Genomic DNA, 27,864 nt, shown 5'->3' on the forward strand with positions numbered 1-27,864 from the left:
TCTAGGGAACCAGATCAGTTGTATTGACATTTTTCACATTAGCCAAATGAAGTTTAAACTTGCTATTAAAGAAATAGTTTAGGATTTTGACTGATGTTTAAGTATTTATATTAATTTATAAAAAGAGAAAAATAAATGTAAAAATAAATACACGTCAAATATATTTATAAACGTACGACTAGATATTTGTTTTTTTTTTTTTAGTTTTTAAAATTTAAACTTTTATACATATTTTTTTTAATTTTTAATATATTTTTTTTAAAAGTCTTATTATTTTGTTTCTTTTTATATTTTATTTTTAAAACGGTTAAGAACCCCTGAGTTCTTATCGGGAGACAGTTAGTATTATTCCTAGAGCATTCAATATAAATTGCAACAATACCGACAAATCAATGATTTATGATTTTTGCTATTTCGAATATACCGCGTTATCTTTATTTTTATTATTTTTCTACCTAAGTATGTGTTAAAATCCTAAAGTTATTATATGGAACATTTATAAAACAACTGTGTAATACGTAAAGATATATTGTTATTATATTATTTCATAATTTTGTAATAGAACACTGTATGTTAAATGTATTTATGTTTATGTTTATGTTTATAAAAGGCATTTGTGCCGTGTATACACTAATAAATAAATCAATAAAATATGATTCTGTATGATCTAACATGATTTTGCATGATTTTTTCTAGCTTAAATCTTCAGAGTCCGGCAGACTGTGCAGTCCAGCAAGCAATAGCTCCAGAGCATTTCTTGACTCCAAGACTCCACTAGCCTTGTTTCAGAGGTGGTCTAGCTTATTTGGCTCCAAGGTAAGAAAATTGTCAAATATGTTTATTATCTACAATGTACCTTCATACAAATCTTAAAGCATAAAAAATCTTTCGTGCAACAATTAAGTTTTTAACTCTTTTCCATCACGAATTATTGTTTATATGTCAATTACGAATTATTATGCTTTATTTATTTTGCGTAAATTATCTTAAAACCCAATAAACAAACTAGTGGGCCACCGACGCGCGATGTGGCGTTAGGCGCCTCCTACTTTACATTTTATAAAAAACAAATAATTCAAACCGACGTGCGTTGAGCTTAAAGTATTTTTTCAAACTGACAATTAAATAAATATAATATCTAAATGATATGAAATATTTGTATTTAACCACTTACCGACTTTTCTATGTCTACCGGTTTCTAGACATACCCGTCTCTTCGTCAGGGTACCAATTAAACCAACATGCAAAACCCACTATACACCTTTACCATAGTTGTTGCAAAAAATATAAAACCAACACCACGTGCATTTTAATAAGCACATGCACTGATTAAGACAAACATGCACTGATTAAATTATGAAAATATGTTGTTTGAGAAATAGTTGAAAAAAGTAGATGGGTTGGAGGAGTTGGGCTTAATAGGTTGAGGGTGACCATAACAGTGGTACATCGTTTAACAGACTAAATTGAAAGATTGTTTGGTTATTAAAAAAACACTATTTTTTAAAGCTTTCTTAATCTGAAATATTTCCATATTATTTACTTTTAACCCTTTATTATTTATTAGTAAGATTTTAACTCCTGTTTTTTTATTTAAGTCATGATTTAAGTTGATTAGGTGATTTGCGAATTAAGAGAAATTATTATTGTGAAAACACCTCAAATATTCTTTAACGTGAATTAAAAAAATTCTTGATGTTTTTTTAACGTAAACTGGAAGACAAGAATTGCTTTTTAATTGATAATCACCTGAAATACATATTAAACAAACTGTTTTTATCTTTATTACTAAGCAATAATGTACCAATATTTTTATTTGTATAAAAATAGGTTTTTTTATTATTTAGTGAAAATTTGGATATACAGTATTTTCATAAATAATTCTTCTGCATTTATTATTATTATTAGTATTTTCATAATAACTGTTAACAAGAGATAAAAAATGTTGGGTTTACATCGTTCATTAATTTTCTATTTAAGATTTAAAAATATAATATTGTTAGAATTACATATTTTGGCGCATTGCCGACGACCGTTTTAATACAAATTTCTATGGAGTTAGGTAACTAGCTTTTCGAATCATTCCCAAAGTTTGATTTTATTAAGGTATAAATAAATTTACTTTGAATCAGTATAAATGAATTAAAAGTATTGTAAAACGTAAATTTTCTCAGATTATAAAATTATTTTGTAAAATGTCAGCATGACAGAAAAGACGTTTTGGAGAGTTTTTACGTAAGTTCCTGCATTTATTACTTATGGGATTTTAAAAATTTCAATTTGAGATTTTAACTACGTAAACCGTAGATATTTACATAACTATTGTTATAGAATTACCAGTTAAATCATCAGTAATATTACGTCTGTTGGAATGATACGAACTGATGTTCTAATATCTGATTCTTTTATATGACATCATAGTATATCAAAACTTATCAAAAACGTTATACGTCAAATTAAGTTTCGTGAGACATGGACAGCTAAAAAAGATGTGAATGATCAGATAAACCAAAATCTATAAATATATCTTATGATTTGTCATCGGCTGGGAGTGATCACTTTACACTACTTGTAACATTTACCATTCTGCCTATAAAGAGGTTCCACAGTGTATAAAACAATATTTTAACCTAGCGGGAGAAAAAAAAGGCGATTGCAGCCGCCGCATGAGTTTAAAATACATAATAATGTATGTAAAATACATAGATATAATATGCTACGCCGATGATTCTGTCCTAATAGCAGACTCCGAAGATGATCTCCAAAGAAAATTGTACGAATTCCACACATCCTCTCAACGATTTAATATGAAAATATCCGTAGATAAAACGAAGAAAATTGAGTAGCCCCAAGACAGCCAGAACGATGCAAACTTGCAATAGACAATAAAAAAAATAAAGCAATTAATGCATTTTAAGTACTTGGGTGTTGAAATATCCAGCAGCAACGACCTCTCTTAAGAAGTAAGATAATAAACATACAAAGCCGCCGCTGTGGTTGGATGCTTAAGAAATGATGAATGGAGAAACAAATATATGCTGAAGCAGAGCAAAGTACGGGTTTGAAAAAAACAGTATTAGACCATCTTGATATACGGCATTGAAACAAGGGCTGACACCACTAGAACAAAAATCCTCCTAAGAACGAGTGAAACGACAACTCTCTGACCCGTTGCGGGAGTAATAACTCATAAGGACTCATCGCATGAGGTAATATCATACATGGTAAAAATAGTTAAGGTGATTGTTGAAATAAATATAAATAGGACACAAAATGCCGAACGTTCTCAAAATGGAACGGAAGATTTTGCCCTTTCCTGTCAATAGTCCGGCTTCTCCTGTGTGAGTTTCCACTACCAAATTCTCACACTATAGTCAAAAAATTGGAAGGAACATACCTTTTGTAGTTTATATAAGCTTTGTACATAATAAGCAACTCCTTTATTAAAAAAACCCATTGCGGGAACGACAACCCGAGACAGAGTAAGAAACTCCGAAAAAATAAGGATTTAAGACGTTGAAGATGTTGTTAGATGTGGAAGATCAAGAAAAAGTTTCTGGAGAGAGCACGTAGAGAGAGCAGATTCAGAAAGAGTGGTGAATATAGTGGCAGGTGCAATACCAGTTGGCAGCAGACCCCCCGGAAGACCACCAAAAAGATAAAAGGGCAGTTGGACGTCCGCATCCCAGGAACACGCTCCGAGCAATAACTGGAAGCAGGCCTAGAGAAAGCAGAAGAAGAAGAAGAGTAATCATTTTTTTGTACTGAAATCCAGCATATTATTTAAACGAATTTTATTTTCTGAATCCGATGTGAAAATGACAATTTGAAGATAATAAAAAATACAACTTCATTATTTTAATAAATAAGAAAGACATATCAAGTCTTGTATCCCATGTAGACTCGTGTTACATCACACCCACACAAGAGTTACAGCACTCGCCCTGCATTCGGTAGCCCGGCTTTACAAGGGCTTGAAGGGCTTGAAGGGCGAGAATTTATTTACGGGGACCCGTCACAATAGACCTTCACGAGTCGTGGTGACGGCAGGAGCTTGTTTGGCACTGACCTGCACTTGTAAGAATAGAATAGCATAAAATATAAATTACGTGTATTGTTAAAACATACATCCAGGGATCGCAAACGTCGAGGGAACCTGACAAAGCACCGGATGAAAAATATTTTATAACAATTATTATTCATTATTGTCAAATATAAACTTAAGTTGCTGAGTTATTTGAATGAGTATTTTTGAAAATCAATAAGTATAAAAGTAAAACTTATTTCGCTTACCATTTGATAGAACACAATAATTCCTTTCTATTTTTCCATTAATAATTTCATTCTAACATACCTAAAACCCGTACGACTTTTGCTCAGAGACATATTTTATTTATCGCCCCAAGAGTGTTCAATATTTTAGAAGAGCGTGTTAAGCTTTCAGGGACGAAAAATATGTATTTGCAAGACATGAGTTAAGGACTGGATTTCCTTAGTGAGAGGGCTATAAGTGGGAAACTCCTTGACGATTTTTCGAATGTTTGAGTTTGCTGTTAACCATATTGATGTGCCATATTTATATATTTAAAAATAAGCATTATGTTTCGGATCCTGAATAACATTTGTGGTGATATATTTGTATGTCTATGTTAACTAATAACTCGTCTCAACTCAACACAGGATTTTAGTCCGATGGAGTTTTGACTTCTGTCTCAAAAAATGTGTAATAAGTAAACAAAATAAATAAATAAGTATTAACATATTACAACAGAGATGAAGAACATTTAAGAGAAGGTAATATAGAAGTCTAGGCATCTACAGGGCTTATGACCTGTCAATGGCTGGTTTAAGTGGCCACTTTACACACTGTGTAACATTCACCATTCTGCCTTTATTTGAACATCTATATTTCTTCTATTATTTCATCTGTTGATGTTTGTGAAGTTAAAGAGCTGAAACCTTTATTTATGCGGGTGAGATTCATCTAATTGAATTATTTCACCTACATACTAGGCAACGCCTGAAAATATTATTTTTTCAATTTCTATACTTCTTCATGGACCAGGTAATTTATCAACAATTGTTAATATTATTATTCTGTAACATTCACTATTCTGCCTATGTTGAAACATCTACATTTCCTCAACTCTTTTATCTGTTGACTTTTGAGATGTAAAAGAGCCGAAACCTTTATCATGTGGGTGAGATTCATCCTGAACCAATCCACCTACTAGGCAACGCCTGAAAACAATTTTCCTCATTTAATGCTTCTTCTTTTACCCCTTAGTTAATTTAAAAATGTTGTGAGTATGTCCAAATAATTGCAGACAGGCTGGATTTCTTCCCAATGGAGTTATCTTGATCTAAATTCGTTGCATCAAAGAGGGAAAGGAGGCCTAGACTTCCATAATCTCTTCTCAAAAATGTGTTCGCTCTCTGTTGCAACTAATTCAGTCTATCTAAGACTACTGATGTTTTTCAACATAAAAATGCATTTTACAACGAAAGTTAATTTTTTATTTACGTATAAAATAGCATTTTGCGATTGTTTTCCGTTTTTTACTTCGAAGATAAAAAATGTACCCGTGTATATTGTGTCTTCATTAAAAAATATTTTAAGTTGGTCCAAATTTTTATAGACAGGGACTGGATCCAACTCTCTGAAGAGCTGTTAATATTAACACATCACAACAGAGATGAAAAACATTTTAGAGACGGTAATATAGAAGTCTAGGACTTCTATATTACCCTAATCTACTATATTACCTTCTCTAAAATGTTCTTAATCTCTGTTGTAATGTGTTAATATTAACAGCTCCCCAGGGACTTAAATTCAGTCCTTGTCTACAAAAATTTAAACAAACTCAAAAATTTTTTGATAAATCCACCTGGTCCACAAAGAAGTAAAGAAATTGAAAAAATAAAATTTTCAGGCGTTGTTTGGTATGTTGGTGAAATAATTTAATTACACGAATCTCACCCACATAAATAAAGGTTTCAGGTCTTTGACTTCATAAACATCAACATTGAAAGCATCCACCACATACCCGAATCCGTTTTAAAGACTAAATGTCTTTCTTCGGATTCACTCATACATGCAGGCAATTTTTTTTTCATTACAAATTGATTATATTTCATCCTTTACTAACTAAATTCAGTAAGGAAAAGTACGAACAAATATTTACATTAACAACTTTCAATGTCTCTTTCATTGTCGCTCTAAAACCACCCCTCATCGTCTACAAGGTAGGTACAAGGGGAAGTATAAATAAAATAAATAAAAAAATCCTTCACCCATTTCAAACCCCTTTATGTCGACAGTAATAGGAAAAGTTAGTTACTACTTTCTGGAGCACACCTAAAAGCGCAGACTTACCCAAAGACTACTGGTTGCAAACCAATTTTTGCCACAAACATCAACATATGAAAGAATTGAAGGTATATAGATGTTCAAATATGAGCAAAATGGTGAATGTTACACAGTGTGTTAAGTGGCCACTTAAACCGGCCAATGACAGGTCATAAGCTCTGTAGATGCCTAGACTTATATTTAACCTTCTCTAAAATGTACTTCATCTCTGAATAATGTAATAACTTATATTTACATATAAGTTATCAATTTAAAAAATACTTGGAAAACTTCCCCTTACCCATACCCTTCAGTCTGAAGTCTGAAGATGCCCATTAGAGGGTGAAAGCGCCAATTGATCAAAATAAATAAGTGGAAGTGTACCAAATATATTTTAAATTATTAATTTATATGTAAATATTAGTTATTACATCATTACAATGGAATTCTATCAAGAATTGTCAATAAATAATTTAAATGAAATACTTTATCTCTGTTGTAATGTAATAATAAATTACTTTTTAAAAATATCTTTATGGAAACAATAGTTTTAGATGAAGTTGCGGGTAAAAAATATTTACATGTTAATAAAAGTGGTAACACATACGACATGAAATCAAACTTTAATAACGATTATCATGATTTTCTTTATGTTTCCAAATTAATTTTTCCATTGCTTGTCTCTTCGTCACATAAACAATACATTTAATATTTGTTCTGAAAATAGGCCAGATGACCTGCATCCGGCTGATATAATTTGATTTAAGGTAACGGAGGAGTATTGTCAAACTCCTTTAAAGTTAGCCAGAGTGCTTAACAAGAGAGGTTTCAAAATTCAGGTAGCGTCGTCTGATACCATAATAATTTAATTTGTTTACTGCGCCTCAAAACTAGGATAGAACATTAAAAATATTGATAACTTTTTTTATTAAATTAAGGGTTTTTACATCTTTTATTATAGACAGTGAATAGAAATACGTTTATAATACTAGAGCTAATAAGAAAAATCCACTGTTTTTTGAATTTATTGTAATTAAATTAAAATACCATATGAAAATAATAAATAACAAACAATTAGGTGGCATATTGTTTAACACGCTATTTCCTGTCTAAGTGAGTAAAATGTTCTTGTTTTTTTTTTTTTTGCTGGTGGTTCATCTAAACTGCCTAATTAAGGATAGCTTCCCCGTTCTAAGGCAGTAAATAATGTATTTTATTACGAAATTAAAAAATATACGAATTAAGTATAATCTCTATATCCTAAATCCCAAGTCATTACCAGTAAAACTAGAAATCAGCTTCCATCCTTCTAGATCGGACAACAATTTTTCTGACTTCCTCCGACCAACACAGATTAAAAATGTAAACAACACCTTCCTCAGCCTGGCAATTCCACCACACTTCTTGGAATCTGGGATAAGGTTATATATCCTCAGGCCTATATAGAATTGCTGCCTTTCAGCCAAACATTTTTTTTATTCATATCATTTCGTTTTACATTTATATTTTTATTTTTTTCTTTAAAAATAGATAAAATAAAAGTGTTAACATTATCAGGACCCGTATTACAATTGGAAGTAAAAACTTATCTTCGATTCTATCTAAAATGCAAAATTAAGTAGTCTGTTCGAAATACAGAATATCTTGTACGCATTTTTTGATAAACATATTCAATTTCAGGTTACTGACAAAGATACAATTAATTTTAAAACAAACATAAAAATCCATGTATTAAGTCGATTTTACTTTATGTCATCTCGATATCTAACAAAGATGATATGGTTTGTAATCGCGGCCTGCGCGGCGGCGTATATGACTGTGTGTGAGGGTGCTTGTGCGTTGGCGCGTAAGTAAAAAAAAAAAATAATTGGAGAGAGGGTACAGGAGAGGGCTTGTTTCGAAGTTTGAAAATTTAATATGGTAATACATTTATATCTTTTAAAAGATTTATTTCTGTTTAATAATGTTATGATGCTTTGAATATGGTCAATTACAAAACCTAATTCTGGAAAACAGTTAAGTTTACTCTGGTGTGGCTGTGGCGTAACAAAAGTCTACATATAATACAATACTTGATTTTATCACTCTTATTTATTTAAATGAATTAGTTGAATTTCTTGTTATCTTTACGTGGACATTTTCACGTCAGATTTGAAAAGTAAAATGTGTTTCTTAGTTTTTTTTAAGATAAATAAATATTATCCTTTAGAACACTCGTTTAAATCCCACTACATTTTTTTGTACATTGCTATCCTTCTCTTACAACATAGTTACATGTTAAATGCATACGCAAAAATTTGCCGGTTGATGCCGCCCGTCAATTAATAAATGCGTTTGTAGTGTCTAGAGTCGATTATTGTAATGGTATCTATGCAGGTCTACCAATGAACAAAATGACTCGCCTACAATCTGTATTGAATGCCGCAGCGAGACTTATTTTCGGAATCTCTTAGTTCAGTCATATCACTCCACTACTTCGGGAACTACACTGGCTACGTTTTCCACAGAGGGTCGAATACAAACTCTGTTGGCTTATGTATAAGTCACTGCACAACTCGGCTCCGGAATATCTAAGGGAACTATGCATTCCAGATGAACTAGCTGACAGGCGTCTCACGCTTAGATCAGCTACGTCTACGGCGAGAGGAAAAGTTATTATACCTCTACGCAAACAGCGCACTAAATTTGGTGAGCGCGCATTTGCGGTCGCAGGCCCTATGGCATGGAATGCTCTCCCAGCAGAGGTGCGAGGCTGTGAAAGTGAAGTGATGTTTCGGAAAAAACTTAAAACCCACTTGTTCTCTAAATCATTTGAATAAATCCGTAGCACGTGACAACAAAATAAATTATTTTAATCAAATTACAAATTTAAAGCTTCAATTAAATTAACTTAACAGTAGAATCACCATGTAAAGCGCCCTTGAGGTATTTTATTACGAAAATGGCGCTATATAAGTTATCCACAATAAATAAATAAATAAACGACTCAACACGTGCAGTAGGTTTGCATACTCTTGCATTCTACTACGATGCCTCTCTGACATCTCTTCAGCCACCAGCGCTTACCTCATACCCCGTGAGACCCCTAAATTTATCATCTCCTCTTAATTTGGCTTTTTTAAGGAAGATTCCTAGCTCTAGAAGTCAGAGTAATCCAGGTCGTCTTTTACCATTTCGCTTACCCATTTTCTTGGTTCTCTCTGGTAAAGACCCCTACTCAGGGTTCTTCTATCTTAATCCGTCTGCTTTCCTTGTTTGGTACTTTCTGATACTAGGGAACGCTATGGTTCTCGCCCCGTAAAATCATGTAAAACTGATCGGTCTCTGCCATCTAGTCACTTACCACATTTGGTTTGACCGGGTACTTTGGCCAGACGTATAATCTGATGACTCGGATCCCAGTAATTGATCCCTGGTACCTACTCAGTGAAGTACGAATGCTGGCCGTTAAGCTCTTTTGCCAACTTCTGATTACGGTTACTAGGAAGAGATAATTCGGCTGTCCGCCTCGTGTTTTGGCCACCCGGCACCATAAATCCACCCCGCGTCGTGAAACAATATTATTATTCGTAGTGGGGGTCAGTGCCATGCAAGCTCCTGACGTCACTGCGACCGGTGAATATCTATTGTGACGGGTGAATAGTTATCGCCCTCCAACCCAAGGTCTATAAAGAGCCTATAAAGAGCCTACTTTGTGGAAGGCGAGAGCTTAAATTTTGCTTAATCTCTCCCTCTAAGCCCAGATCCGTAAAGTATCGGGCTATTGCGTAGGAAACAACCTCTTTAACATTATCAGGTTTAACTAGCAGTCCTCCGAGGATGAAACTCCTATAAGGCATCACATTCATAGATAATGTATATAAGTGTTTCCTCATCTGCACTGCAGAACCTACATCTAGAAGTTTCGGAAAGATTCATTATCGCAAAATGTTTGTTCAATCTGCAGTGCCCTGGGCGGGCTCTAGAGATAACTGTCACTTTATTTCGGCTGAGCATTATTTGGTCAAAATAAAAAAAATGCGAGTACCCTTTTTTCGGTTCCTTTGCATGGTGCTGATCAGGTTTATTTTCGCCAAAGCATTACACTCTGCTTTCTAGCCCATGACCTAAGCTCACTATGAGGAGCACATTTAGGCAACCCACAATAGAGTTCGGGGCCTATCGGGGCTGTCTCAGCTCCCAGTCTTGCCAATCATCAGCTGTTTCGTTACCGTCGATGTTTGAGTGCCCAGGTACCCGAATTAATATCACACAATTACACTCACCGACCCAATTAAGCGCCCGTAGGTACTCCAAAGTTAATATATAATTGATTTCGAGAGTTTAATGCTTTTAGAGCCACCTGACTGTCTGAAAAAATATAAATTATTTAGCTGAGCAATAACTCCACCGCCTCTTAATCTGTTAAGTCAGTGCTTGTCAACCCTTGTAACCAATTTTATTATATTTAAATAAATAAATAAAACAACATTGTTTTGACCACTTTTTTATCCACCAACCGGTTTCAAAGCAAACAAGCTTCTTCAAAATTTACGTAATTAGTTACATAAACCTTGACGAAGAAGCTTTTTTGCTTTGAAACCGGTCTGTGTAAAAAAATATAAAATTAGTGTTTAAACAAAGTTGTTTTATTTATTTTATTATTATGAATAACCACAAGTTAGTGCTTCAAATATAAAATTGATATTGTATTTATTTAATTTTCTAGTTCTGATACTGTATGTTATGTATGAACTTAATAAATAAATACATTTGAAATATAACCAAACATGTTATACCTTATTATAATTTACCCAAATATTTCAATTTAGTGGCCTTTTTTAACGAGTTGTACATAACTTATTACTACAAAAAGGAAATCAAGTTAGGGTAGACCTCTGATCCCTGAGTCCTCAACACTAGCTACAGGACCATAACCCAATGGAGGATTTTTAAACAAAAAATATTTATCCTTACCATGAGAAGTATAACTTTACGATCTAAAGTGAAGCCAATACCACAATAAATCTGTTTAACTGTACAGGAAAGAGCACGAGAATAGAAGTTATAACACGGAAAACAAGGACAGTGTTCTGTGGCCGGTATTTTTGTGTGAAAGAAACAAAGACTAAAGAAAGAATAAGTTCGATCAGTCGGGTTATTGGCAGTTAGCGGAAGTGCACGCAAGTTATATGACCGGCGTATTTATGATTTTTAATTAATATTACTACAACAAGCCTAAATTATATAACGTTTTTTACGAATCATGGAAAAGGAATTATTTAACAGTTGGTCTCTGTTTTTTTTTATGTCTGAACTTTCGAATGTTCAGTCTTTTGCTTGAGGTAACACGATGTTACAGCACCGCGCGCAAATATTTTTTATAGCACAGCCTTTTAAGAGTTAAATTGTTTAAGTTAAATTAGTGTCTAACGAATTAATAATTGAGAATGTGCAATAAGTACTGGTAGGTAACCACAAATGCAGTGCATGTGGCGTAGTGTCCACAATAAACGCAATACGTATGGCAAAATACGTACAAAGATATTAAGTACAAATTGATACACCTACATAATATACTATAACTATTTAGGTACGTAACATCTGAGTTAATTTAATACCACGAAAGAATCATTTGTCAAAATGTTCAGTAGGGACAAAAAAACTGTGACTTTATTTTTAAAAATAAAAATAATAAATTCAAAAGCAATTTATTTTGGGTTGTTAATTAATGTAAGAAAAACTGTTTTTACTACCATTGTATACAAAAATGTTTTCTAGGGCAAGGTAAAAATTAGAGCATTAACTTTTACCACAAAGTTCCTTGAAAACCAACGAAAAAAATATATAAAAAGTTTTAATAAAAACGAACTACTTCGCACGATGTAACTAGTTCATATGAATTAACCAACTATAAGATAGCTGTGAAAGATATCCGGTATACTAACCGTTGACGGACCGGACCGTTCGGCAAAACTGACCAAAAATAAGCGGAAGAGAACCCCTAACGTCATGTGAGGAGTTATTTCAGAAATACAAAATTTTAGAAAAACATATCGGTGATAATACGTTATTTAACTTATTTTTTTAAATTGGCTTAGTTTTATAGACAATCAACGATTTCTTTTATAAATCACTGAATTTCCTCGTCGTAACAGTTAAACTGACAGTCATATGGGGCGAATTGGTTGTATTGCCTTTACGCAATCGAGTAGGGGACACGGGTATTCAGGATTTAGGGACATACGCGATATTGCTGGCTTCTTTAGCGGGGATGATTTGTTCGCGGTCGATTTAGTCGAATGCAAGCAATCTATTGGTCAATTTTAAAATTTATATACACCAATCAATGCGGCTTGACCTATTCAACTGAAAACCATAAAAAACGTGTTTTTTATAAAGTTTATATTTGAAGCACTAACTTTGTGGTTATTCATTATAATAAAATAAATAAAACAACTTTGTTCAACCACTTATTAGTAGTTAAAATCAAAGTAGTAAAAAAAGTTGTTTTATTTATTTTATAACGTTTTTTTTGCCTCAAACGTGGTATTGATCTTACATAGACGATAATCTGTTGATAACGAAGATGATCATTTTGAACGCGTTATCATTTTTTGGCAGACAAATAAGTAAGACGCATTTTGGTGTGGTCGACGAATGTTCGAGATCAAGTGAACTTAGAAAGAACGACGTGTCAAGATCAGAAAAAAAATGAAGAGGAACTTAAGGCCAAACCTACCAAAAAGTTTGTTTCCGAAGTGTTTCGAGGATTGTAAAAAACGCTAAAATTTGTAATGGTGATAACTTAGAAGAGACAGTATAAAACATTGAGGAATAATCCAGGTTTTCTAATCAAACGACAGTGAATGAATGTTTGCTAGATTTTTTTTTTCGAAAATGCATGCCGTTTTCGGTTTACCGGCAACGGTAAATTCATTCATACTCCATCCTTGAAACTTGTACATATATTTTTTTTTTTTAAATGCGATTTCTGATTATGAAAAAAACAGAAGGCGTTGTTAATACTTTCAAAATATATATTTTTTTAAAGTATTAACTTAAGTATTAGCTTTCCGATTCTCTGTTTTAAACAATTTACTAGTATTTCAATATATTTAATAAAGTAATATTACATTATTCTAAATGTTTTTAAAGCATTAACTTTTATACTCCCGTCTCAAAAGATATGCATCTTTGTTTAAAATATGGAAGACAAGAAAACAGACTTATACATGAAGAAATACGCACACTGCTAAATAAATTACCAAAAACTACGTAACATTAAACCCTAAAAAATGTATACTTGTAAACTTTAAAAAACCAGCCAAAAATCCATGGAATCACCATTAAAATACACAAAGAAACACTTTAAGAGCAAGAAATGACAACTTAAATGGAACAATAACATTCAAAATCAAATAAACCAACTTAAAAAACTAAACTTCATTTTTCATAAAATAAAATCGTATCTTTCGCAAAAAGAAAAAACTTGAATATACCACAAAGACATATACGAAATAAACTCGATTATCTTATACAAAACAACAATTTAAATACTTCAAAGGTAATAAAACAAAATACTTTAAAACACGCATATCCATATCATCTAACGTCGAACTCTACAAAAAAAATAAAACAACTAAACTTTGACAGCCGAGAAAACTAGAAACACTTAAGCTAATCCGCAAAATAACATAGGAACAAATTAAAGACAATAACATCTCGCTGACAAAAGTAACTGTCGTACACAAACACAATCACAACATGAGAAGATCACAGCACTATCGCATACAAGGAGCCATAACAGGAATAGGCCAATCCCGACTTACAATGGACTAAAAATGTGCAAAAACTTATCTCACAATATTAAAATAGTGACATCACAGAAATTCAAAAGTGAAATAAAAAATATGATAAAAACCAACTAATTTACCTTATGGTGTATAATTATGATAAACCGTTATGTTTCTTGTATATACATAATGTCTACTTGTTTATAAAAGTCTTGTATATAATTTTATTTTATAAACATAAACGGCAAATCTGCCTTTTACAAACATTTATAATATTAACATATTTGGCTTAATTTTTTTTTTTTTAAACATGAATTACCTTATACCCAAAATTTATAAATAAAAAAAAATTAAAGACAAGATTTATATTTAAAAAATTAACCTAAAAATTATACAGCATAGTCAGTAGAAAGTTAAAATAATAAAACATTCTACAGTAAAACAACAAGAAAATCATAAGTACTGTTTCAAACAGCTAGGCAAATCGAACAAAAAACTGTAAATATATATATTATGAAATGCATGAATAAATAAATATAATTATCATTTAACATCTTAGAAAAAGTTCAAAAGGTTTGTTTTATAGGAACAATACCCTACACTAAATATATCAGATACATGGGAATAACTATTGCCGAGTTCATGAAGTCTATTTAATGCGGCATTACAAGTATACACTGTCCGTGAATTGTTGCTACAAAACGGTGGCACCTGTCTAGTCATTCTTTCAGACACCCTGAAGTTTATGAGAGATAATAGTTCAGGGCAATCCCATATTGAATTTACAATTTTGAATAAATTTAAAAGGTCTATAATTTTTCGTTTTAATTTAATGTTTTTAGTAAATAAATAATGTACTTAAATTTGATTTATCTTTGACGAATCGTGGATGTACCTGTCGGTTAAATTTAAAGTCAAAGAACATATGTGTGTCGTGAAAAATAAATGTTTAAAAAGCGCTGACAAAGCCACTAAATATTAAATAATTTATCAGTTTATTAGTCTAGTAAAAGCTTAAAACAGACTGTTTTCAGATTCCCAGTACCAGAGCCAGCTTTAGATATTTTGTATGCCTTATTCAAATGAACATACTGGAAACATTGCTATTAAAGTACTTAAGTATTTTCCGCCCCGTGATGTAGTGGTCAGTGAATTTGCCTACCATTTAAGAGGTCGTGGGTTCGATTATTGACATATTGACATCAAATATTTATTTAAAAGGGTATCTGAAGCGCAAAATGTATGCGATTGGTGCGTAGGTTCACTTAAAATACAGAAACTTAAAGAGTGTTTTAATAGTAAGAAACACGTATTTTTTTACAATATTTGAGTTTGTCTAAATGCTCGTAGACAAAAGACTAAATTTCACCCCCTCAGGAGTCATTAAGATTAACAAATAACAACGGGGATGGAGAATATCGGGTTGTGGTCCCGTGGCTAGTGTCTCGGACTCACGGACCAAATGTCCGTAATTCGAATCCCAACCTACCCCAACTTGATTCCATTTTCTAATAGTAATAGAGTTATTTACAACTCGTTGAAAATGGCCCTTAAAATTAAATATTTGGGTAAATCATAAGAACTCAAATATTTCTTTTTTTAAAAAAAATACCTTCACGAAGAAATACGGAAGTATAGGCATTTACAGGGTTTATGACCTGTCATTGGCTGGTTCAAGTGGCCACTTTACACACTGTGTAACATTCACCATTTTGCCTATGTGTGAACATCCATATTTCTTCGATTCTTCCATTTGTTGATTTTAGTTAAGTTACAGTCTACAAACATTTGGACAATTTCAAATATTGAGAATAGGTATTATGCAGGCTTTTTCTACGCTGCCTTTGGTTTTTACTGAGTAAACATCCAATCTCCAGACAGCTATCATACTATTGAACGCTACTTATAGCCGCACTCCCAGTTAATTTTGAAAGCTTCCATTTTTTGTTACATATACTTCCATATATTTGAAACCCTCTACCCTTTCGATGATTTGTTTTCAGAGTCAGGAGATTTTGATTCAGGGCGAGTGAATCTCAAATATTTTTTTTAGCAACCAATATCATGTAATCTTCTGTTAATGATAACATGTACTCTAACTGCATTTAATGCTGTGTACCTGAAGTGCAAAATTGATTTGAAGTAAACTTTGGCGTTTATTTTGGATTTCGTAAGTAGTGAAAAAGGGTTTTTACAGAACTGTCACATGATGTTATAAAGGGTTAAACCAATGTTTTTACGATGAAATATTTTATCGTCCCTGATCTGGGACCTGCGCGCAAGACCAAACACCTTAATTTCATGTAACAGATAGTTGAGATTCGCAACATTTGGTACACTGATGCAGTGGCATATACACCATTTGGGGCTGATAAAGGAATTATGATGACGATAGCTACCTCCATGGGATAACGCTTGACTCACGCTCAGATTTTTTCGGGTTCGATTCCCGATGAGTAAACAAAAAAAAATCTCAAGCTTTGGAATGGTTCTGTTATTCTTCACTGTGATTGAACCTTCTAGATAGTTGTGTTTTCAATCAAATAAACAAATACTTGCGTTAATTATTTATGAAACATTACTAAAAATTATGCCTGTTTTAACTTTCAATGTCTTCTTTTTTTATGTTTTGTAAATTATGAAATACTTTGTTCCACTTTTTAAAAAATATTAATAGTTGATTGCGCTACTGGCCCGTTAGCAGATGAACGCTCAAAATGCTGGTTCGTGGAATGCGTTATCCTTTATTTGCTTTGCTACGGAATCCTTACTATAATGAATACAATTACTTACCTTATTATGGGTTCTGGCACCTTTATTGTCTGGAATTTCGGTCGTGGCAGTCAAGATCAGATCAAATCTTGTGGTCAAGAAGAAGGAGCGAATGTGAACGATTACACAACACAGTGGATTCAATAGTTATTGATCGCAAAATATCTTCTTTGTAATCGCGGTGAGAATATAATAATCACATGTACACACTATCAGTTCAGTTGTTATCTGGCGCCGGGATAATATCGGAACCCAAAGTAGGCAAATGCAACATTTTAACCAGAGCTCCGTAGGTAGCAAATAAATTTGAACCCCTCAAACTTGCAAACTGTGCTATGTATATGGGTGTGTACACATAGAGTTAATGTGGCGTAACCAATGGTACATTTTTAAGTTATATTATTAATGCTTCATTTTTTTTACTATTGGTACGTTTTCTGATTTCTATTTCTTTTTTGTAAAAAAAAAACATGTAAAGAAGAAGGTCCTGCCTAAACACAAGAATTTTCTAGTTAGTCGGGACCTGAATCAAGAGCCTTTGTATTTTATAAAACTGCGAAATGAATATATTTTTAAAAGTTGAATAAAACTGTAATTTGAAGGACCATTTGAAAGTTTATTTTCAAATTTAATTAGAAATAGTTTTCTATTTTAAAATAATTGTCTTAAAAGCACGAAAGGGATAAAATTCAAGCCATATAGATTATATACTCTGTACTATCATATACTGTCTTTAAATAGTTAAACCCAAGCACACCTAACAAAACCGCTAAACTTTGACGTAAATGTGTAGCGTATGGTTAGTACCGGGAAGTTGCCCTTTACTACTGGAAGCACACAAATACCTACAATAAACAGTATGTTACGTAAATAAGCATCAACTTTGGTGGTGAGTTCACAGCAACAGGTCCTCGATGAGAAATATGTAATATTGTATAGGGTGTTAACGTAAGTTGTGTCTGTTTTTTTTCCAAATGAAGAGAACAAATTACAACAAATTACTCAGTATTTTTTACTACAAATAATTCATCAATGTTTTTTCCTCATTTGTTTTCGCTATAATTCTCTTGATTGAACGCGAACAGAAAGAGGTATCAAAAATGCTTACATCTGTCTATTTTACATTATATTTTATCCATACATATTATTTATAAATTGTTTAACACATGTCTTAACCTTAAGGTCGAATTAATATCTATAATTACCTGTTCTTTTTGTAAGCTGTTTTTTAAACAAATAAAGGCAGATTGATGAATGTTACACAGGGTGTAAATTTCCCTCTCTTAAATGCTCTCCATCTCTATAATAATATATTGATCTCAATAACTCACCAGGGGGTGAACTCCAGTCTACGTCTACAAACATTTGGACATATTGAAAATATTGTCGACTAGACCAATTTTTTTTTTCGTGTCTGGGCGTATGAAGAATGCAGTTTTGAGTGAAAAATAGAACCAGAACCCAGAACGAGTGGTTTCGATTCGATGACTACTTTCAGGTGAAAATTCTCAATTAGGAAATAGAGTAGAGATACGAGTAAGTCCGCCTGGTAGTGTAGTGGTTGGCACATTAACCTACCGCGCTGAGGTACTGGACTCGATTTATGGCAAAGTGAATGTGTAATCTTGATTTTAAGGGTGATCTTACACTGCAATGTTTCATAGTTGCTGGGCCCGTTTAAAAATGGAAAGTTAATATTTATTTTCAATTTTATCTATAAACTAAAATTATGTTTTCTGTTTGAAAAATATAATAAATTTACAATATTTTTTCTTAACATGTTTACTTACCGATCATGTCGATTTTGCTTTATTCCGTCTTGATATGTACCAAAGAATATAGCGTATGTAATTGCCTTCCTTGACGGACACCCGAAGCGTAAAACTAATCACCTAACCTACTACGTATGTAAGAAAAATGATCAAAATAAAACGCTGTAATTGGACTACCAATTCAGTCAGTGTCTTATGCATCACTGATAAGAGATAAGGAAAGATATTTTAGAAGTATAATTTGAAATATTAATATCATGAATTATTATTATCTAATAATATTAATTTTATATGTTACAAATCAAGGAAGAAATTAATTAAACTAGCGATGCCATAATTTCCATTTGCTTATTTAATTCAAAGTTCATGATCAATAAGACTCGACTCAAATTGTGATGTTGCCGATATTAAACACAACCAACTAGGAAGCTTCCTATCAAATTTATTATGTAAGCGTTTACTCGCAGTTTCATTCACGTTGTATTGAGGATATATTATTTAGGTTGTCAATTAATTGTGCAATTTATTAACAATAATTTTCACCGTGGAATGATATATTTTATCTAGATTGAAAGTAGCTTGGTTTTTCAACTATCGCTTTGAAAAAAATACGATGATCTATTTGTCTATGATGACGTAGCATCGTTATTATGTTCACAAATCCAAAACCCCACTAGAAAACCAAAACAAAATAAAAATTAAAGTAAAAATAGGTAAAATAAGACAACTTATTTCAGATGGATTCTTTTTGACGTCCTACCTTGCATCCAATGTTTTTATTTTTTTTATAGTTGCAATTTTTTTATTCAGGATGAAAAATAACTATCATATTTTACACTAAAAAATATGTCAATCGGTCACGTTGAGACGTAAAAGAAACACAAACAAACATATTTTCGCATATATAATTATTATTGAATCATATTTAATATATATTATTAGTATATCTTTATATATAATATTCCTATTTACGTGTGATGTCACTGAATTCCTCGTAAACGACTTAACCGATTTACGTGCGGTTTTCAGAGAAATATAGATATTTGCATTGTGCGTGTTCGTAGATATTGAAATCTTCAATCTAGTATAAAAAACGAAGTAAGAAGCACAAATGTTTTATTCATTGATCTACTGGGGTTGCATTCGATGAGAATTCATTTACAAAAAAATGGAAAGATGTTTTTTGTGTATGAAAAAGGTTGTTTTTGAATGTTTACAAACAGCATTTGTTTTTTGTGGGTCTAATTCAGATTGTTTCCTTACCATCCTTTTAATTCTTCCCGTTAACTTCTTTTTAATGGATTTTCAGAAATGATAAACTAATATTAACTCACATTTAATACATTTTTGAAAATCGTATTCCTACATAAGTACACCCCTCCGTTGATGAGAAATTCGGAGTTTGATGTTTGCAAAAAGAATGCCGTATTTAAAAAAACATTTATTTTATGTTTTGGAATATATTCGTAAACAAGTACCTAAGTACCAACCTAAAATAAATATTTAAATATTAAAAAAATTTAGTTTCGCAATTTAATCACGAACAAGTACCTAGGTACCTACTTATCAATATTTTTCCGAGGAAACTTTCAGGCAGGACAACGTCGGGAATATGAAAGTCTAGAGATTTACAGAGCTTTTTAACGTTCGCATAAATCATGTAAAACAGCAGGTAACATGTTTTAAAAGATGCTTATCTCACCTTAAAGTAATATATATTATTTTTATCTAAGAGTACTAATTTGCGGCCTGCTAATATAGAAGCTCTATTGCATAGAAGAAAAGCGTTGCAAACTTTTAGTTTGGTTTTTGGTTTAACAACAAACGTGTTATGAAAGGTTCGTCGCTGCGCTTTTAATTCTCGACCTTGATTACACACGGTCCATTATTTTGCTATAAGCTGTGACCACAAAATATAGTGTATTATCTATTCAGTGGCTGTGGCCAACTTAACTTGGCGGCCTCCGTGGTGTAGTGGTCAAGACGCTTGACTCACGCACGGAAGGTTCCGGGTTCGATTCCCGGGTAGAACACAAAAATCTAAATGTGATTTTTCTCAAGCCTGGGTGCTATGTGATGTAATTCACCACTGTAAGTAGGCCTCCTGGCCTGTTGTGGTGCAAAAAAAATGTAAAAAAAAAAAAAACTGTGAGTGATAATCCTAAAATAAAATTTACAAAAGGGATAAACATATTATAGAAGGGAAAAATGAAGGGCAGGCATTTACAGAGCTTATGATTTATCGTTGGCTGGTTTAAGTAGCTACTTTACACACCGTGTAACATCCGCCATTTTACCATTTATTTTTATGTTTGATTATCCAAATTTCTTAAAATCTTCCATCTGTTGGTTTTAAAGAAGTTAAAGAACCGAAACCTTTATTGATGTGATAATTATTTTACATACTAGACAACGCCTGAATTTTTTTTCCAATTTTTTAACTTCTTCTTGGACCAGTTGGTTTTATTACAGTATTTTGAATTTTCCAAATGTTTGCAGACAAAAAATGTTTTTCACCCCCTAGGGAGTCATTAAGATTAACAAATTACAACAGGGATTGCCAACATTTTACAGAAGGGAATATGGAAGTCTAGGCATTTACGGGTTTTTTTCCATTTACGCAGTCTGGTTGTGGTTTCGTGGCTAGCGTTGCGGACTCGCGAATCAGAGGTCCGAGGTTCGAACCCCTATCTCCTATTTTGATTTCCAATTTCTAATAGTGAGTTTTTTACAAATCGTTGACAATGGCCACCAAAATTGAAATACTTGGGTAAATTATGAACGCTTATATATATTTTCAACAAAAAATCCATGTCACTCGACATATCTAAGGAAAAACTTTAATATTGGATACTAAAATGTTTTCTTATGCGCGGGAAAAATAAAAGCACTTAATTATGTATGTTTCACTAAAATGTAAGAAAAATAAAATAAAAATGAACTACTTTTAACGACGTTACTTGTTTTTCCAAATCACTTAGTAATAGAGTGTTGTGATTTCCGGCTCACGGGAAGTAATCTAATTTATTGGAACTCCAGAACTCGAGAACCGAAGAGAACTTGTGACGTCACAGGCGGAGTAATTTTATTATATGGCGGCCTCCGTGGTGTAGTGGTCAAGAAGCTTGACTCACAGACGGAAGGTTCCGGGTTCGATTCCCGGTGAGAACACAAAAATTAAATGTGATTTTTCTCAAGCCTGGGTGTTCTGTGATGTAATTCACCACTGTAATTGGGCCTCCTGGCCTGTTGTGGTGCAAAAAATAAAAATAAAATAAAAAAATAAAAAATAAAATAATCACAAAACTTTAAAAAATCATTACGCCGATAAAACGGTATGTAAAGATTAATATTTTTTTTAAATTTTGGCTTGGTTTGATGGTCGATATAAAAATAAAAAGAAAAAAAATACTACTTCCTTATAATTGATTTAAAAAATACATTTATTTGTTAAAAGACTATTAAATGAATCAAAAAGTTAGTTTTTGTGCATTGTATTATAGGTACTAATTTTTTATCTATGAAATTACTGCGCGTGTGATGTTTCAAGTTCTATTCCGCTTTTTCTCAATTGGTTCTGCCAATTGGCTAGTTGAATTATCGTAAACCGGAAATCTTCATCGATTGGTCGATTCATATGAACTAATGGCGTCGTTTAAAGTAGTTCGTTTTTATTAAAATACTTTTTTTTTTGTACCTTTACAAGAAACTTTGTCATGCAATTTAATGTTCTGATTTTTACCGCGCGTAAGAAAACAATTTCTGAGTCAAATTTCCCGTAGGGCTGAAATTCCTCATGTACGCGTTATCTCTTACACACTGGAGTATTAATTATTTCACCTAAACATTTTTAACTCTTAAATTTTAGGAATTCGTACATATGTTTTGTTATCGGGCAAACTTCTCCAACCACGTTACGAAATTCACAAGCGCCACCTGTTGATTTTGTAAAATAGAACAACTGAAGTACATATATATTTGTGACATACTGAAATAAGATTTCAAGCTGAAATCGAAGCCGAAACTTATTTTAAAAAGTTAAAAGTCAATAAATTTGTTTCAACAGAGAGGGAAAACATTTTCAGATGAGAGTATGCAAGTCTAGGCATTTACTGGGTTTTTGACATGTCATTGGCTGGTTTAAGTAGCCACTATACACATTGCGTAACATTCACCACTCTGCCTGTGTTTAAACATCCAACCGGTCTGCAAAAATTTAGACATACTCAAAACATTGTTGAATGAACTAACTAATAAAGGAAGAAGTGTAAAAATTGTAATAATGTTTTCAGGCGTTGCCTATTAGATGAATTGGTTCAACAGGATGAATCTCACCCACATGATAAAGGTTTCAGCTCTTTTATTTCAAAAAAGTTAACAGATAAAATAGTTGAGAAAATGTGAATGTTTAAACATAGATAGAATCGTGTATTACACATTGTTTGAAGTGGCCACTTAAACCAGCCAATGACAGGTCAAAAGTCCTGTAAAAGACTAAACTTCAATATTCTCTTCTCAAAAATGTTTTTCCTCTCTGTTGCAACAAATTTAGATCTGAATAACTCCCTAGGGAGGAAGTCCAGCCGGTCTGCAAACATTTGGACATACACAAAACATTGTTGAAGTTAAAAGTCAATTCAAAACACCCAAAATTAGTTAATAATTAGGCGTTATGATTGTTAAAAACCTTACGAATTTTGGCAAGGTTTGTTGTTACGTTATACGAGTACATAAAACATATTACATTATAGTATGTTACAATTTTTCGATGTTTGTTTTATTAACGTTAACTCATCAACTACATAGGAATAACAAAAAAATATTTATAGAATAAATATGAAAGGTCACGCAGCCGAGACATGTGCCGTAAGATGCACCCGAGTACAGCCGAACGTAATCCGACACATGAACTTCGGCCGGTCACTTATGTTTATCTTGGAATTTCGACTGAAATGAACTGGTATCTTTTTCTAGACGTATTCTGAAAACAGTTTAGTAGGTGAAATAGAACCAGAACCCTGCGGAAGTGTTTTTCACTCGATTGCTTCTTCTCAATGAGAATCCTGAATAAGGAATCGAGTGGAGATAAGTCCGCCTCATTGTGTGCTGGTTGACGCGTTCGTCTGCCATTCTTGATGTCCTGAATTCAATTCTTAGCAAAATAGATATAAAATACTGATTTTAAAGGTTGTTTGAAGTGCAGCATTTTTTTTTCTGGATTGGCATCTGAAGCGTAAGACTAACCACCTAACCTTTATTTAACAGATAATTAAAATGCACTGCATTTGGTTTAAAAAGGCAGTCCCCTCTACACCACTCGGTGTAAAAACGAATGATGAGAATGCAGAATGTGATCCAGCGTATATCACTTAAATGTAATCACTTCAAAAGCACTGTAAAAAATATGATTTCCATATTTGCTTCTAAAAGAGAAGCTCCGTCTCTGTTGAAAAATTAGATAAAAAGACGTGTTTTCATATAATTGGACAACTTGAAAAAAAATTATAATTCTAATTACGTTAATTTTTCAAAAACCTTATTAAAACAAATATTTTAATAACTTCTTATTTTTAAAAGCAATAATAAATATGTTATTCTTATTTGTTTAAATATTTACATGTTGGTGTCATTTTAAAGTATTAATTGAGTTGCTTGCAAAGGGAAAAAAAATGTGGTTGAACGGGATTCGAACCTCAAAGTCTGATCCGAAGTCCGCAGCGTTATTACTGAAATTTACCACTGAAATTTCACTTCCAACTAAGTATCATTTTTCCTTGTAGTGTGATAAATAAAACGCTGCGATTTGTATACCAATATGGTGCCCTTTGCACCACTAGTTACGAATTATAAAAAAATATTACTTTTTTTACGTTATCTATTATTTTTTTCTGATTTATAATAATATATTTCTTTCCATATGTTTAAAAAGTCGCGAACTTGAGATGTGGCGTAACATGACTTGACCCCACAATATGTTTATATAATCCTAACAGATTTTTAAATTTCTTAATGAATAAATAAAATATTGAGATATACAAAGCAAAGACTCAAAATACTGTTAAAACCAGCTGGTCGGCTAGTATGTAGGTGAAATAATTCGGTCAATAAAAGTTTCGACTCTTTAACTTCACAAAGATCAATAGATATTTAAGTAATATAGATGTCTACAAATTTCGAAATGACTCAAAATATTTCATAATAAAAAAAAAACATTAAGTTTGTATGGCTCATAAAAAGGCATTTTCATTATGTCAAAAGGTGAATGTCAAAACAAACTGCGTAGCAAATGTGCAGCGAAATCGATGCTAAAGCGCAACTTTTCTGCGTCGTGCGTCGCGCGTCGCGCGTCGCCCGGCGGTGGGGCGATCTGCATCACGCGATAAACCGATATTCGTCGAATCTGGAAACTGCCTCCCTTTGGAAATGCACTCCCGGGCTCAATGTCACACGAGCCAATAGGGAAACTACCGGGGCGCTGCGTTTATTTATAAATCTGGGCTAGAATCGAAGCTCCGCCTCCGCCCAGAGGAGCCGGGTTGTATACACCCTCTTTTCAAGGTTAAGGTCTGGGCTTGCAGTTGCATCCGAACTCCATTTCATTCCCCGGTTACGACCCAAAGCGGAAGCAACACTTCCTAGATATCGCTTGCATGTAACTTCTGACAAAGTGCTAGTTTTTACATTTACATCATAAAATCAAAATTGTCCTAATTATTGCAACATTTAGTTTCTGTAGCCAATTTTTAGTTTTTTTCCCGCTCTTTAAACTCGAAAAAGGGTCATTTATTTTTTTAGTGATTTTATTTTTTCTGTTTTGGTAATATCGATTAATTTTTTTTTTCCAGAAAATTTTATCAAAAACTAATATTGTGATAACTAAAGAACGTAATAGTGTGAGAATTTTTAATATCTGAAGAAGATCTCTGCAACAGGTAAATTGCTTTTAAGGATTTATCAATTATTCGTTGTGTAATTTTAAAAGAAAAAATAATGTAATATATTTCAGGTAATAATAATTTGGATCTTGATTATCTTTTCAAGTCATGTTTTAATAGTGAATCTCAACAGAGACGAAGATTTTTTCGGCGGGGGAATTTGGAGGTCTAGGCATTTACAAGGCATATAACTTGTCATTTTTGATTTCCAATATTGATTAGAGATCCAATTTTTCGATAAACATTTTTATTTTTATTTTCATGAATATCGATTTTCCACAAATATGCTTAATGTTTCAAACCAATTTAAAATAGCTCTAAAAAAATACATATATTCATTGAATTATTTTAAAATATAAAATTATCAAATCAAATAACATTTAATAAAAATAATTATCTTCATCATTTTTTCAAGTCGTTGTTTCTTCAATTTCGTATCTCAACACAGACGAAGACTTTTTTGAGAAATGAATTAGGAGGTCTCTGCATTTACAGAGCTTATGACATGTTATCTGATTTAAATTACTATGAAAGAACTCATTTTTTTATACAGATTCTTATTTAAGTGAATATTGAATTTACTTGTATGCAAAACGATTTTTCACTAATATCCTTAATATTTCAAACAAATTTAATTTTTTTTCTTCGTAATAATTAATTTTCTTTATTTAACATTTACCAAGCCTAAATAAACATTATGCTGTTTCCGTAGAGAAAAGTAAGAGAGCTTTACCACACGTAACCTTATCCACTCCCTATGGCGCATTTGGCACTTAATTGATATACCAAATTTAATAGAGACGTACGGATTTTTTTATTGATCTATCTATGGTTTATTAAGTTCATAAGATCTTAATAACTTTTTCATAGAAAAGTTGGTTATTTACAACTCGTTAAAAAAGGTCCTGAAATTGAAGTATTTGGGTAAATCATAATTAAGAAAATATACATTTTTTCAGTTAAAAGAATGTAAAAATTTTATATTCGCCACATAACTATTTAAAAATTAAACAAAGACATTTAGAATAATATTTTTCAATATTTTAAAGCCTCTTTTTTTCAGGTTGCCAAATCTTAAAATACAATTTTAGCCACTTGTACAATGAACAGTGTTTTAAGGGTGTCAAAAGTTTTTCAGATCAGTACTAGATTTCAACCTCTACGTAGTTTTTAAGATCGACATATTGCAAAAAAGATGAATAACAATTTGAGGAAGGAAATATGAAAACCTAGGTAATACGAGGCTTATGACTTGAAATAAAAATGTTCTTAGGCATTGCCTAGTATGTATGTAAAATAATTCATTCAGATGAATCTCATCTGCCTCAAAATGGGCCTCAACTCTTTAAATTCTCAAAAATCAACAAATAGAATAATGGAACGATACTTTTTTTGAGAAACAAACATGCAATTTTAAGCATTTACAAAGCATATGAGAGACATGTCATTGGAACCTTACACACTATCTAACATAGGACATTATTAGTTTCTGATAAAATATAAAATCAGTTGATGGTAAAACAATGAATACATACTTTATCAGAACCTAATGGTGAATGGGACACCTCTAGGTTTACCTAATGTGGTGTATGTTAATCATTTGTTACATAAAGGTAAGATAATATACAGTCCTAAGGTTCAGGTGCCAGTCCAAGACATTATAAATATTACAATGTTTATTAAAACACCGTTTAAAAAAAACATTTCAAGTCGAATATTTATTTGTACACAAATATTTTTATTGCAACGCTTAAATAAGTTTTTAATCATGTGATTAGGGTCGATATTACTTTTATATGTACCTACTTTTACTTTCTCTTACTTGCAATCACCCGTTTTTTTTCCTCTTCAATAGTATTATATATTTATTTATTTTTTTAATACCATCAAACGGTACATAAAGCACTCGATTGTTACGTTTATCGCAGCTAACGATTTGGTATGTAAATGCTAAATTATAAGTTCTACCCTTTGAAAGAAACATTGCCATTTGAAAATATTTTAGAAATCAATATATTATGAAACGGTTTTTTTCCCGTGGCTAGTGTTCCGGACACGCGGATGAGGTTTTTAAAGTTTGAAACCCGCTCGACCACGATTTTATTTGATTTTCTAATACTGAGTCATTTACAAGTCATTAAAATGGCCCTAAAAGTTAATTATTTCAGTAAATCAATAACTAATATTCTCTTTTAATTCATTAATTTTTTTTCGAAAAATTGAAAAACCAGACAGCATAAGAACTTGGGACTTTCTGACAT

At 32.2% G+C, this 27,864-nt stretch overlaps 1 protein-coding gene across 2 annotated transcripts in view; it reads left to right on the plus strand.

The window, feature by feature from the left end:
• The window catches only part of LOC148274653 (uncharacterized), a 246,872-nt gene that overhangs the window by 110,184 nt on the left and 108,824 nt on the right, over window positions 1-27,864 (plus strand). For both annotated transcript variants that reach the window (XM_088236825.1, XM_088236826.1), the window contains exon 7: window positions 697-816. In XM_088236825.1, coding sequence (XP_088092951.1) covers window positions 697-816 — 120 coding nt within the window. The remainder of the gene's footprint in view (window positions 1-696; window positions 817-27,864) is intronic.

This window comes from Micrasema longulum, unplaced genomic scaffold (genome assembly GCF_059751315.1).
Source record: "Micrasema longulum isolate JH-2025_06_02 unplaced genomic scaffold, ASM5975131v1 h1tg001611l, whole genome shotgun sequence".
NCBI lineage: Eukaryota > Metazoa > Arthropoda > Insecta > Trichoptera > Brachycentridae > Micrasema > Micrasema longulum.